General features: G+C 33.5%; 1 protein-coding gene across 2 annotated transcripts in view; it reads right to left on the bottom strand.

Annotated features, from left to right (window-relative positions):
• Positions 1 to 1,384: 1,384 nt before the first annotated feature.
• The window catches only part of LOC145664470 (uncharacterized), a 229,769-nt gene continuing 214,986 nt past the window's right edge, over positions 1,385 to 16,167 (bottom strand). For both annotated transcript variants that reach the window (XM_081731170.1, XM_081731169.1), the window contains exon 7: positions 1,385 to 5,405. In XM_081731170.1, the coding sequence (XP_081587296.1) occupies positions 5,317 to 5,405 (89 nt within the window). In that variant the 3' untranslated portion in view covers positions 1,385 to 5,316. The remainder of the gene's footprint in view (positions 5,406 to 16,167) is intronic.

Genomic DNA, 16,167 nt, shown 5'->3' with positions numbered 1-16,167 from the left:
AACTACTCAATACAGATATCTCTGTTTTCTCTTCTCTGCTCTCTCTCTCTCTATATATAAAGATCTGCACACCCATCTCTCTTTCAAATGTCCTTTGAACACCCCTCAATACTCTTATCCATAGATGAAATGAAATCAAATAAATGTGAATTTGCTGGTCAAAACAATACACTTGTAATTTCCTGTGTATGGTTGTGAGAATATGGTCCTTAAAATATAAGTTGATACCCACGACTTTTTGAACAAGATTGTACAGTTACATTACTTCGAAGATAGATCAGTTTGTTACTATTTTTTAACTCAAATTTTGATATCGATATTTTCTTAAATTCTATTTACGATAAGTATAATTGAATATCAGGCTTGCCGGAAAGAGGCTTTGAGTAGACTGTCAAAGGATAACGAATACTGCTCTCTCCAATGGTCTAGTAGATAGCGCGCGCCCTTTTAACACATTGGGCAACTGGTTCGATTTCTAGTGAGAAAGAATTGTACTCATTGTTTGTTCAGATTCCACCTTAAACTATGGCTCCATGTCTCATATAGCCTCGTTGCTGAAATGGAACACTAAACTCCAATAAACAAAGCTATTAATTTTTTTTTCTGGCAAATCCCTTGTTCGTCAATTTATATACGATTTTACATACTATATATTTACTTGTATTCTAGACAGAAAAGTGCAAGAATGCGTTCAACAAAATAGTGAAGAAGGGCTAGTATCCCCAGCGCCATTAGCATATCTGCATATTTCAGTTATTAAAAAAAATAGTGGAAAAATGCAGATGAAATCTTAGTCGGCGTGAAACCACAGAGTAGATTTGTTTGGCTTGAAATATTGCTTCAATATAAAAATGGTGTTCGTTTGTCCATCCCCAACCTTTTCAGTATGGATTAAATGAAAATTGCAGTATGATTTTCTAGCACTAAACAGATATTTCGGGCGCCGTAAATTGATTCCAATAGGTATAATTGATAAGAATAGTTTCTTTCTACAGAAGAAAAGTTTAATACAATCGTACAGTCACTGTTTGTAGCCGACCAAATTGGAGTACAGAAAATTAAACTTCAACGTGCAATATTGAAACTTATTTTTATTATTTAAGTTTTAGCAAATTGTTGGTATGGTGGCTTAATGGTAGAGTGCCCACTTCTGTGCGAGGATTCCTTAGTTTGATCACAGGACATGTGAGTTTCTGGTGAACAATCGTGTTCATGGGTTTTCTCGAGGTTCTGTTTCCTCCCACATTCTCACTCCACCAATTTTTTTCTTTCAAAACGATCACCTTCATTAATCATAGGCTTAACAACATAACGTGGGACATTTAGGATTTTTTTTTATTTATAAAACTACCTAATAAAACCTTCATGATAGAAAGAAAGACCATTATACAAAAGAATATATTTTATTTATTTTAAAAACTACAAAAAATGAGTATAACCCAAACCTGCCTTATTCAGTCCCCTTCATACTTTGTTCTTCACTTTACAAATTCATACAAAAATGGATAAAAAGTACCGTCTCTTAACTTTGTCATTCATAGTCTTTTCTTTTTTTCTTTTTTAATACGATGAATGGTCATGTTATGAATTATTTCTTTACACAACTCTACATAAATAAAGAAAGGCACTTGACTATTTTTATACAAAATCTTCGACACTATACAACAATGAGGCAGATAATATTTTTATATTTTCACAAGTACTGTTTTCCACTTATAAAGCATCTGTTTTAAGAATTTGGAATAACGTGTCTCGTTTGTATAACTTTTAGCTATGAAAGACTATGTACAATATACAAAATTGATTGTACAAAATACTGCAGTACATACGATCTGCATGGATAATGATTAACACAACACGCGCTACTATTTATACCTAAAAAAAAGCTTTAATTTTTGAGCACCTAGTTCCATCTAATAACTGTTTTTAATTTCTACATTTTGGTACATTTTGCAAGACAATAACCACATACCTACTGCGGATTCATAGATATATGTGAATGTGGGAATCATTAAGATAAGCTCTATGAAAAAAAAAAAAAAAATCATTCCTAAAGGAGTATTAATATCTTTAAAAACTATTTGGACTTCAGAAATTATAATGTTTTAATGTCTGAATTACTGATTTAGTTTCTTTTTGTCTACTTGATTTAGCTAGCCCTGTTTTTACATTGTCAATTAAGGCCAGTTTTCCCTAATCCATCTTCGTCTTATACATTAATCCAGGAACTAAATATAGAGTTTATGTGGTCATCATCTTGCCTTCTATAGCATGAAATCTATTCATGGTATTGCACAACACAACCTCATTTCTGTTAGACGATTTATTCTAGCACATGCGCACTGACGAGGATTTTTGGATAAGGCGACAAATAAAATAAAAATTTCGACTTCTTCACACACAATGATGCAATAAAAAATAATAAACCGTCACATGTGACAATATCAAAAATATAAAGCAATAAGTATAGGAGTCATCCTTATTTTGCGAGCACAGATTCTTCTAGTTCACTCTTACTCCATCTTTTGACAGATTTCTGGAAGCTTACAGATCTTATATCAATAATATTAAAATCAAGTATTGACAACATCCACTTACTTTAAATTAAAGTTACTAAAGAAACATTTTTACTTACTGGCAAATAAAACTCTCAATAAGTACAACTTATGAAATATAAATAACTACTTCATTTTGAAGCGCTGTCTCAAGTACGTATTTCATGCACAATGGAAAGAAGAAGTGCTCTGCCACCATTACGTTTTAATTTCATAAAAACTTTGGAATAAATTAATCAACTTGAATGTAGATATTTTAATGTATAGAAAATTGCATCTCTTTTACATCAAAGGAAACTCCAAACTTCTTTGACCAATTAACATGTGAAGAGCAGAATTTGTGCTTCAGCTAATGGTTTACATAACGATCTTTATTAATGATCACGTCCACATTCACCCCGTTTATTTACTTATTTATTTGTTAAATTAGCTTTTTCTTTTCAATTATTCCAACTTTGATACAATGCAATAAAAACAATGAACTGTCGTCTCATGTGGACATTTGAAATGTAGTATGTGTATGTTACATTACTTTCTTATTACACATTGTATCAAGAATTATTCAACGTCATTTAGCTTTACCAAATTAAAAATATCAAATTTTAATAGTTAACTGTTATACTACGCAAATGTCAAGACTGAAGTAAACCTCCGTACGTACGTTTAAACTAAAATATATGACACTTAAAATCATCTTCATATAGAGTAAGAATATTTGCTCCTAATCAAATTAATAATAATAATATTAATTCAAAGAAATATTCATGAAAGAAGACTGAGATATGCTAAAACTTTCCTTTGTGAAAATAAATGGAATAAAACTATGAATAAAAATAAGGAGCAATTTTATTGTGTTAATAAAATATTTTTCCTTTTACAATAGATTTTGTCTCAAACACTACAATAATAATCAGCTGCCTTTTTTATTCAATATTTATCTGCTGAACTTTACAATAAACATAGTACTTCTTTCTACTTCACACATTTATACATCTGATCCACCATACTTGCTTATGACAAACACAATTACACTTTCACTAAACATATACAAATACATAGCTATAAATCCACACACACACACACACACACACACACACATACACTCACATACACTTACTAAACTCACACAAAGGAAGACAAATGTACTAAATTTATTTATCTCGATGTTTTAATAAACTGAGCATTGAAGGTGGCTATATTGACAGGTAAGTGATATTTGAATGTAATGCAAGACTTTATGTAGTGACAGTGTGAGGCTAATTATGTTTTCTTAATTACGTGTTTCAACTGAGTGCACCATTCTATATAAAAATTCAGACACTTAAATTTCTTCCGTACATAGTACCAATTTAAAGTTCAAAAACTCGAATCGAGTTTCGAAAATTCGCTATATATTGTGATATTCAAGAAAGGGAAGTGCAAAAATGGGATAAAGTGCCTAAAGGACAATTTAACTTGGCACGTATAACTGAAATTTCTTTCTTACTTCACCTTGAATTCTAATGCTAGAACTATCAATTCAAATTACACAATATTACGTTCATTTTGGACGGATAACATATTTTATAGGAACAGCACCATACTTCTTACCTTTTGTTTTAGATTTCCACACATTTTTAGTATAATAATAATTATTATTGCTAACATATTTTATTCTGCAGTGCATCCCGCATTGTTAATCATTTATTGATATTCAAATCAGTCATCAGCAATGAAGACTTGAAAAAATCAATAAAGTCAACAATAGTTAATCTCATTGTGCATTCTTAATACGAAACGAAAACAATTATTTCAATTATTTTTGAAATACCACTTGTTCTCTTATAGAAGTCCTCAAATATCTTCCTTACCATTATCCATAAACACTTTTTTGCCCCTCAAAATATCATTAAAAATTCTATAAGAAATTATATTCACATAATATTTTTCTTTTTCTTTCTTTTTTTATTAAAAAAAGTATATGTGTCATACGTCTAGGTACCAAATCTGAAAATTGCAAACAAATCAGGTTTTTAGTTATATGTATGTACACACAACGGTACTCTCATTTCCTTTAGAAATTGCATTTATGATAACTTTCGTTTCATTCATGGCACACATTACAAACCATTACAAAATATCAATTGTTAACATAAAAACTTGCAAAACAAAGTTATTTAACTTTGAGATTCAACATAAGAAACTCAACTAATAAAAAGAAAAGGAAGATGTAGAAGAAAGCTAATGGAACATACTCCATTGCTCTTTGTTCTGTATTTTAAACTTTGTTCTGTCATGAAGATTACTTTACAGGAAGTATTATTTCTTTTACATTAAAAAAAATAAAACTAAAATTTCGAAGAATGAAACACAAAAGATTTATCTAAGTTACCTTGTAGCATTTTTTTTAAACCACGATACAGTTTTAATCTTTCATACGTCCTTTCATATTGTCAGAAAAACACGCCGTATTTCTGTTTAAATAGAACTGTTACAAACATTTTGACATAATGCTACAAATCATTTTTTACACTTTTCACGCATTTACACAAAGTTTATATATATATATATATATTTTTAAACTGTTAAAAATGTATTTGTTATTTGTTCATTTTTTAAAAAAAATGTACGAAGACACTGTTTGTTCGATTACATGTACACAGATGTCTCTTTTGTGCTTCTCTGCCGTTGATGACAAAGCTCCTCCTCACGTGGTCTCTAAATCTAGTAGAGATTCCATTGGTGGAGTTCCATCATCTATGAATACACAAGCAGTATTCTTCTAGTAATTGTATGGTCCATACTGAGAGCCATGATAATATGGTCCAGGGTAAGCATAACCATACGCATACTGCTGCTTCTGCGGGTAAACTAAAATTATAAAACACAAGTAATTAAAATTTCATTAAAAACAAGTACCCATAGTTCGATACATGTCTTGTAACTAAAAACTTGTGGCAAATGCTATATATATACACACACACACAAGAGATCATGAATAAATGCGATTTACTGTAACAATTCGCCATATTTCCCAGTTTACGCTTTCTTCTTAAGTTTTGTTCACCTTTGTACGGAAATACAAGTCAAATTGCTAGCCGTTATCATACAATGCACCCCACTTGTGATATATGAAATTCAACTCCTTTTACTAAAGGTTACGTATCATTATTGAAACCAAATAAATTAAAAACACGTTTGATGCTGCAACGAATTCCGCGATTCTGACATACTTCAAATACGATCCTGTCACATTAGTAGACGTTCAACGATTATTTTCACGCTGAAAGCCATCTTAACGGACAGGCGACATAACATGTGTGTAGATAATACAGAAAATGTTTATGACAGCAATCACAAGTGAACTACCCGTTATATGACATAACTGCTTTATCAAATACTAAGGTACGTTCTACCAAATAAAAACTGAGTTATTATATTTACGTAGTGTTTGGTCACAGTAATAACTAGTATATTTTCTCTGCAGTTTTATGCTCATAATACTAATACTTTTAGGAACTGTAATTTTCTTTTGCTTTGTTTGTTTTGATGTTTTGGTTGCTGTTATCGATACTTTCAAAATCACAGTTATTTAGTAATGCTATTTACAATCCTTAATGTAGATTAACGCATTTAATCTGAGGTATTGGTAAATAAATACAATGAATACATTATTTTTGCAATATAAATTACCATTTTTTAAAATTTATTTTACTATTTTGTCTATCATCTTCGGCGTGTTACTTTCCTACAAATGCCCGTCTGGACTTACAACGTATATCAAGAATTGGATGTAAGTTACATTATGCTGCAAAATTAATACAATATCATGGTTTATCTAAAACAGGTTGTTTTCTGTTGCAATCCAAATTTTGAAAGTGACAGTTTAATTACAACTCGAGAATATTTTCTCTTTTTTCTTTTTGTAACTGAGAGACTCGATTGCGTTACCTATCGGGAAAATCAATACACGAAAACTATGGCCTTGAATAATTCAATAAAGAAAAGAAAAAGAGGAAAAATGGGGAGAGGACAAATTGGCATTCTACTGTTCAGTAGAACTTTCAGAAAACCTTGTTTGTACTTTTCGGTATGTGATAAATTTTTGATTGCTAATGTCAAATCCGGGTGGTTGTCAAACTTGAAGTGGCAACAAGTGAATTTAGAAATCATTACTGTTCAGGGAAAAAAAATGTTGTTCTCTGAATAATACATTTCGCCAATAACAAACGCTCGTATCTAATTATTTACAAAATATTTGGCAACCTAATATGTATGATTCTGTATTATACAGATATTTGTTCCGCAATTTCCAATTTAAGTTGTTTTTATTAAAATTTTTTTCTTAAAAGTTTCTTTCCGCAAACTTACAGCCTATATGCATTATTGCAAATGTACAATCATGTCCAAAATTATTGTCGCATGTCTATAAATATGTTTTTGTAGGAATATAATTTGACAACGAATTCGCCCGGTATTTCTTATAATGTTAGTATATGTATAATCGGCAAAGACATGTATGTGGCAAATTTCATGTCAAAAGAGCAGTAAATAAGAACAATACAACGAAAATAAAACTTTCTTGTCCATTTAGCAACATTTTGTTTTACTCATTCTAATTTTCGTATTTATAATTATTTTCGTATGAAATTTATCACAAATATACATTTTTCGATTATACACATAGTGTCAGTATTAAAAGTACCCTGCAAAATCATTATCAAATTATATTCTTACAAGAAGACAGTTATAGATATACGACAATCATTTTGGACATGAGTGTACATCCAAGTTTTACGTCCATACGTATTCATTTCAACTGTTAGTTTGATAAAAAAAAAAAAAAAAAAAAAAAAAAAAAAAAATGCTAATTGACACTATTGTAACTGGTTTGGTATATATGAGTACTGTTCAACATCTTGACACTTACATTACATGGCTCTCGATTCAATGTGTTTGTACACGAACCAAAAAGAGCACTTTTCTACATACAAATTCTTATGATTATAATTATGTGAACTAATTTCTAGTCATCAAAGATGTTTACACGTACATGTTAAAATGCAGTGATCTTTGTATTAAAATCCCATGAATATGCAGCTTCCAGATGACAATAGTTCCTGTTACAAAATCTGAATTGGAAATTAGTATGATGCTACAGAATACGAGGAAAAGCTCTAGAGAATATGAATTAAGAATTCTACAATATTACTAGCGTTTAACGAAAAGAAAATGTCCAAAGAAGAGACAGTGGCGTATTTAGGATTTTATTTCATGGAGGGGGCTATGCACAACACGTGATGAGCACTTATATTTTTCCTCTTCACCCTTTAAAACTCAAACACATAAGGGCGTCATTGGGGAAGCAGGGGAGGGGGTAGCAATTAACCACCTGAGTTTGAGAATTAAATATATTTTAATCGATTGCCTACTAATATGCTAGGAAAAAACGTGAAACTCATATGTCGGTGGAGGACCTTATCCCACAGGTACATTTGAAATGACGCTCCTGCATTGAATATTTGCAACCATTTCAACTTAACTGATTTCATTTTAGGAAAAAAAATGGAAACATTCAGTTTTATCTGTGTACTTTTTTACCTGAAAGAAACTGATGAGATAAGCTGAAGTTGAAATATACTAATTGCAGTTTTAATGGCAAGTATTGAAGACTGGTAAATCTTATGTGATATGATACACACAAAAATTTGGCAGTAAACCTAATCTTTTATTCTATTCATAGTAGAAAAGAAAAGCATCCTCCTGACCTACCTAATTTCCCCGGCTACTTATTCCCAACTCTTTATTTTCTTTAAATTAAACATTTACCTTTCTTTATAACTAAACAATGTAAATATTCCTTTGTTATAGAAGTTAAAGTCCCGTTATGTTGATATCCGTGCAAGTTGATGTAAATACCAGTTTCGTTTATCAGCTCCTCTTAATTTTGCTGTTACTGACGACGGCCGATTTGAATCACAACTAACAATGTTCGAAAGTATGATAGAAGAAATGAAAGAAAGCAAAAATAACGCAGTTCTTACATGGAATGAATTTTGACAAATATAGTATTATTTCTGAACAAAGAGATTAAGAAAGTGGAAAGTCAATGAAATTCTTAGAAATGGTAAGAAGGATTACTACTGTAGGTGGAATGCGAAAAACTAATAAATATATTTCGAGGGGAGCTTGAGCCCAACAGCCCCCCTACATAACGAATATTTTTGTAAGCCTAAAATTGATGGTGTATGATAACCACGGTACCTATTAAGATGAAACGATACCAAAGTGTGCACTAATCAAGCTCTTCATTATGACACTACCAAGATGACAGTACACAGTATGTTAATGAGATATAGTCCAAAATTATGAGTAACTCTTAAACTTTAATCTTGAAGTGTAATATTCTCTAAAGTTGAGATATCAATCTATGAATCAGCTGAACAAAACTGTGTGATTGAGAAAAAATTCTCATACGTAGTTCTCTCTAGGAAAATTAATTTTTATAGTGTTAAAATAGTATTTCGTTTGATGTTTATTCTGCTGGAATAGAAGATTTATTCATTAATGTAGTGTATACAAAAAAATATAATAGAGTGTACCTATTGTTATTTGATTTCTCCTAACAGTAAAACACACGCTGCTTGTAAACGTAGAGACAAAAGCAATGACTGTTGGAACAAAGCGGTCTGCATTACTACAGTGGAAAATGTAGCACAGATGACTAGTTTCCGGTACCCCTCATCCACATTCCTAATTAAGATATGCGAATATAAACAAGGATAGGAATGGTGTTCACGAAGAAGAGAAGCTTATTTTGCGAGTCTTTGAAGATGAATACTACTCAAGAGCAGTGAGAAATTATTCAGAGGCTTTCGAAGTGAGAGTATGGAGAAGAAGGGAGATAATTAACTGGGTCGAACGGAAACTAAGGAGGAACGTAAAATATTAGTATGGGATGAAACAATATCTGGAGAATTAAAAATTGGAATTGAAATCTGTCAAGACTTATCGAGAACAAACTATATCCTGAGAAACGTGAAAGAAAATATGCTGAAGATACTCGAAAGATCCGGAGGATGGATTGTGTAAAAAGGACAATTTGTACATCAAAACGAAGAACTTAATTGAGGACCGTAGTACACGGAAGCTTCTCAATTTGCAGAAGAAATCTGACAGTGATGGCAGAATACTTATGATCATGATGGGAAGTGTTCCTTGATCTATTTAGGTAGCTCTGCACAGAGACATTATATACTGTGACAAAACGACAAGGAATTTTGTTTAGAAACAATTGTCGGAGTTATATACTTGATAATTCGTGTAAGCATCAACAAATTGGCCAAGATTTTGGAAAATAATATACTCGATTGGTTGTGTTGAAAGAAGTCTAGGGAAATGCTCATATCTGACAACACATTACAGCTTAGCTTAAGAACAGAATGTTAAAGAAACAAGAGCTTGTTACTGGATTCTATCATGTACCAAATCAATCCAGTTAAAATTACAATTGTATACTTATCTATGATCCTTCCATAACTTTCAAGCCTGCCTAGAGAATTACTCCACTATGTTTTCCACAATATTATGCAACTAGCGAATATTTCACATACTCCGCCCATCTTAGATATATCATCATCATCATAGGTATTCTGCCTTTATTGGCAAGTCACTTGCCGCAGCTGAGAAGCTTCCATGCTCCACGGTCCTCCGCTAACTTCGTCTTCGCGTATGATCTTTCTGTTTTTATATCATCCATTAATTGTAGTCTCCTTCGCCCCCTCCCTCTCTTTCCCGCCATCATACCCTCTAGAACGTCTCTCATGATACAGTCTCTTCTTAGGCAATGTCCCAACCAGTTTCTCTTCCTCTTCCTAATAATATCTAAAAGTGTTCTTCTCTCACCCACCATTTCTAACACTCTCTAATTCGTTTTCCGCTCGACCCAACTAATTCTTTCCATTCTTCTCCACACCCACATTTCGAAGGCTTCCAGTCGATTTTCATCACCTTTATGTAATGTCCACGTTTCCACCCCATACAGTACAACACTCCACACGAAGCATTTTATGAGTCTTTTTATCAACTCTCTATTCAAGGTCCCACAAAACAGACTTTTCTTCCTCCTAAAGGCTTTTCTCGCCATTCCTATCCTTTCGCACTTCATGTTATTTACTAAGAATACTACCCAGATATCGAAAACTATTCACTTGTTCTATTTTCTCCCCTCCTACTTTTATATTTGACACAGACCCCTTCTTTAGATATATAGAAAAATGAAATGAAATCTTTTAGTTTTACGTTCCACGGTTATGCCGGTTAGGCTAAAGGAGACGGTTATGATGATTAATGAACGAAATGATGTAATGAAGAAAATGAGAGGAAACAGGAGAACCCCAAAGATACCCACGCACAAGGTGTTTGTCCACCACAAAGTTCACTTGGCGGGGGCTGGGATCGAACTCGGGACTCCAAGCACCAGAGGTGAACGCTATATCACTGAGCCACCGCGGTCCCTTTAGATATATATAGAAATAATTATTTGCACTATACAATGATAAATATATATTCCTGAATTCGGCATAACGTAGCTTTCCCTATTAATTTGTTTGTTCAGTTTCTGTCCTGAATGTTTCCTTCACGATTCTGTTTCCGAACAAATTGACGCCTAATTTATTTTCTCTTCTACATTATACCAAGGAAACTACGCTCAACACACATTAACGTATAGATTTCAACGCACTATTTTGTACTGAAAGTCGAAATTTGTTTACCTGACTGGTAAGTGGTGAAGATTTATTTTCCTTGAATACTAGAAAGAAAACCAAATATGGAATAAATACAGTTAAAAAAAAGAAAAAAAAAAGTGCTCGTCAAAGTTGACAGGAATGAAGTGAACAAAATATTGCAGCTTTTTCAAACACAAAACGCATCCCCTTCAGGTAAACAAATTTTGACTTTTAATATGTTTAACGTATTTTAAATTTTATTATCGATATCAATCGCGAAAATAAGATTTTTTTCTTTTCTACTTTTTACGTTGTAGTAGAAAAAAGCCATTGTTTATTAATATATGAACCAGGAATAATTAAACAATTTTCACGTGGCTTTTCACCAGTAGCAGCTCAAAAAAGTTCGCAAATATGAGGAATTTATAGTGATTTTTTTTTTTAATCTAGAAAGTGTTACGGAAAATCACTTTGGAAACAAGCTAAGCTACATTGGAAATTTTGGAGAAAGCAAAGCTTAATTTAACATTATTATCGGGGCATTACATACTAATTCAAAATTTATATCTAAAAAATTAACGATAAAAAGACCATCAATAATTTAAACGAAACACTAACAATACTTTTACTATATACAATATTCACATTAGTCGCTACATATCAAGAACTTCAAACAAATATGTACAAAAGAATGATAAGATCTTGCTGCAAATGAAGGATTCAAAATTACAATACTCTATGAGAAATGAATTGTACAAGGTGTACGAATCTCAAGTTCTACGGTTCCCTAATTTTATTCTCGGGAATGAAAGCAGGTAGAAACATAAGAGTTGTTTTAAAAGACCTGGTCATTTGTTTCAAGTATTGTAGAGAGCACTCATCACCTTCTAGAAAGCTCATGGCGCTATGTTGTAGAGTTCTACATATTAAAGCCGGCGACATTTTGATACAGTTATCATTCATTTGTTTCACTTGTCTGGAATGACACCCATTGAAGCTTATCGTTAATTGAGTGACATCATAGTCTGATACACTGTGACACGAGAAAGTTTGGTCTTCATCAGTCAGAATGCGTGGACATATTCAGAACAGAGCAAACTTTCCACATTATGAGGTCTCTACGCAGGATGATATCCAAATCCAGGTGCCGACATTGGAGGCTATATGTCTCACACGGTCAATTGGCAGCCCTTCATACCATCTGTTCCTCTCATATAATCGTGTCCGTGGCTGAAATTCGTTCTGTAAATGGCTTCTACCTTCCACATCCACAACGCTATCACAACATCTTATTTAATTGACACCGAATTTTGATGCGTGGAAAGAACTGATAACAACACACTGTTTTCCGAACTTATTTGTCGCCGCATGTAATATCTAGGATACTTGAACGCAAAATATCGCCACCAAGGGCTTTCTCTGAGGTGGATAATGCTACCATGTAACTCAGCCAACCTACCAAATGATCGAGTCTCAAATATCTCTTCCCGCGCGAAAAAAGAAAAAAAGATTTGGAAATTAATTGTACCTCGGATATAGTAACCTTTTCAAATCTGTACCATTTTCATGACACTACACAAGCGATAGACTATCGTAACATATCCTCAATTTAATTTGTATCAAATGCATCTTAATAACAATAATAGACAAACTACTGAAACGCCCTAAAACACTGAGAATAGGATATAAGTAGCAAAAAATATGCAGATTCCTTTGGAGTTCATAAAGCAGGTGGGTGCTCTATCTCACTTCCTTTTTAATTCATTTTATAACACGGGTTAAAGAAAATTACGTATAACAAAACAAAATTAACATTGAATGACTAAGTCAGCTGGCCTATATGCACACAATGTAGATCTTGTAAATGTTGTAATGATGAAATGTGAATGGAAAATAAAAGAAATTATAGGTATGGTAAAAGAAACACTTTTAGAAGGAAAATGAATTAACAAAATAATGTGAATAGCTATGGAAAAAAAATAACTGACTTTCCTTCGCTATTGTACGTCATACGTTGAGCACATTGGTAGTTTATATGCTTATTATTATTATTATTATTATTATTATTATTATTATTATTATTATTAATCCATGGGGCTTGCTCAATTGTTCCTTGTTATCAGTTCAGCAGTGAGTGCTATGGTATTATGATGCATTATTATGCCTAACACTATAGACTTCCAAAAAAAGGCAGATTGTTGATCCCCATGTAGTTGGCTGTCTTCAACAATAGGAGCACGCATCCTAGGGTTATCGCGAGCTACTGTGTCAAATGTCATGCGATCATACAGTGTAAATTGAGAAAAAATCTTTTCCATGAAACAATAACGGGGAAAAAATTAAATTCTCTGGTAAGAATAAGATGTCGTTAAAGCAAATACCACGCAACGGTGGATAATTGCCACGAAGTGACCAAAGAAGTTAATTTCCAACTAGAAAACCGATTTCCACCAAAACAGTATGGCAGTTTCACCATAAAATGAATATTTACGGTAAGTATCGCCAAGCCTCTCATTATACCAGTGAACACAAACAGGAGTCGTACAATGGCAACAGGTACTGGAGTATCGAGCAATGGAAATAAGTCGTGCATCAGATGAATCCAAATTTACTTTTATTCCCCAGCGCAGAATGGGCGTACGTTTGGCAAACACAGTCAGAACCCTACAATCCAGACTGCTTTCAACCATCACGCATGAGGCAGTCATATGCTGGTATTGTGCGGGTTTTATAGTGTACGGAATCATGATTAGAAAGGATTATCAGTCCATTTTGGGTAACATATCGATTTAGTGGTGCAGACATTGCTTCATATAGGCGATGGAAACTATCGTAATGACACAGCTCGAAGCCACAGGTCCAAGCATGGTTTGAGAAGCATCAACAGGTACTAATATACTTTCCCTGGGTTTCACAATCACTGAATCTGTACATAATTGAACCATCGAAGTACGTTTTGCAATGAAGTAGGTTTGAGAAGAAGAGCGGTACAACATCCTATTAAACAAATCCAGGGTTTGTATGTTTCACTCTAAACTGTTTCGGATGAAAAGTGGTTCTACACACTATTAGGTACATTTCTTTCCCTACCTGCTCACATAATTTTGTTTACGCTCGACAGATCTGATGGACGCTACAATGATTATTGAGAACATCCATGACATAAGAAGCTTTTAGAAAGGTGTAATTTGTAAGTTGTTGAATAAGGGTTGCAGACGCGACTCAAACGTTTCATACGGAATATTGTACAATACAGATCTAAAACGTAGCTGTCATGAAAAATGGCTACAGGCTCTTGAAATGTAGGTGAAGCATAGAAAGGAGAAAATTGCCCGGATCGAATGGAAAACAAACGAGAAAATATTAGAAATAGTAAGGTGAAAACTATGTTGTATACAATCGAAAAGAAAAATCTTGCTTTGGGTATTGTTTGAGAGGAAATCGTATTCTAAAAGTGACAGAAAATATGGTATCAGGAAATAGAGAGAGAGAAAGGAGAGAAAGATCCATTTGAAGAACAAGACAAGAGATTGGCTGAAAACCATAGTGCATGGGAACTTCTGAATTTGCAACTCGCCTGCCACTGGTAACAGAATACAATAATGAATTCGGCCCTAGTTGATTAGATTTTGATATTCTTACTTTTTTAAATAAACAAGTAAAAATAAATCTCAGAGATGTAATCATATACAAAGAGTGAACATGTGAATGACTGGACCGAGACTTAAACGCTACCCAATGCAATCCGCTTCCTAGTCCTAGTCCAAGCACAAGATAGGTTGTGGTACATATCATGTGATCTAAGTTAAGGGTGAGAGAGTGTGTAGCTGTTCTGAGAAGCCGACTTGGTAGCGTAATGGTTAACGCATCGGCACGGCACGCAGAAGATCCCAGGTCCGAGTCTCGCTCCAGTCATCCACCTTTTCACTCTTTGTATAACATTGAATTTGTACCTATAAAGGATTTAATGTATAAAGAATATGGTTGCTTTCTCCTTTCATTAATATACAGGGTGTTAATGAACTATACCGACAAACTGTAAGAGGTGATTCCTCACATCAAAATAAGAGAAAAAGGTCATATGGACCTATGGCAAAAAGTACATAGTTTCAGAGCTAGGGTTGTCCAAAGTCGCGAAAAAGCTAAACTTCAACAGGCCCTATTTCGAATTCCAGAAACTGTGGATGGTGGTTCTTATCAGCGTAAAGGAAGCCACGCATACACAACCCAGAAGTGCATATTTCATCAACTGTCAATAGATGTAGAGAGTATTCCCTACAGGATGTAAGTTTCAGATATATTTTCAATAGAGTTTTCAGATATACCCTGATTTCAGGAAGGGTCCAAAGTAGGCAAGAGGTTAACCTTGACAACAATGGACATCCAATATTTCGGAGGAAAGGCGGAAGTGTTGGGAACCAGCAGCTTCATGTTCCTTTGTGTTCGAAATAACGTGTGATATAATGTATTTCGTCACCATGTATTTTACGTTTTCGTCACTTATAAGCGAGAAAGAAAACATCACACCATGTGTTTTCCCGAGTAAGAGAGACGGTGCTGCCGACGATCCTTATACTTCCGACATCGCGCCTAGGGATTCCATGTTCACTGCTATCAAGGCTTATTGTTTGCCTACTTTGGATCGATCATAAAGTCAGAGCATGCCTTAAAATTCGGTTGATGGCATGTCTGGTATTCACCCTGCAGGTAATAATCTGTACACCTATTGAACATTAATGAAATACACATTTTTGGATTGCGTATGTGTGGCTTCCTTTACGCTGATAATTAGCACCATCCACAGTCTCTCGAATTTGAAATAGGGCTTCTTGAAATTTGGCTTTTTCGAGATTTTGAACAGCCCTAACTCTGAAACTATGCACTTTTCGCCATAGGTCCATATG

Source organism: Thermobia domestica, chromosome 11 (assembly GCF_964235325.1).
Source record: "Thermobia domestica chromosome 11, izTheDome1.hap1.1, whole genome shotgun sequence".
NCBI lineage: Eukaryota > Metazoa > Arthropoda > Insecta > Zygentoma > Lepismatidae > Thermobia > Thermobia domestica.
Note: the sequence above shows the minus strand (reverse complement) of the source record. Positions and strands in the feature narration are given on the sequence as shown.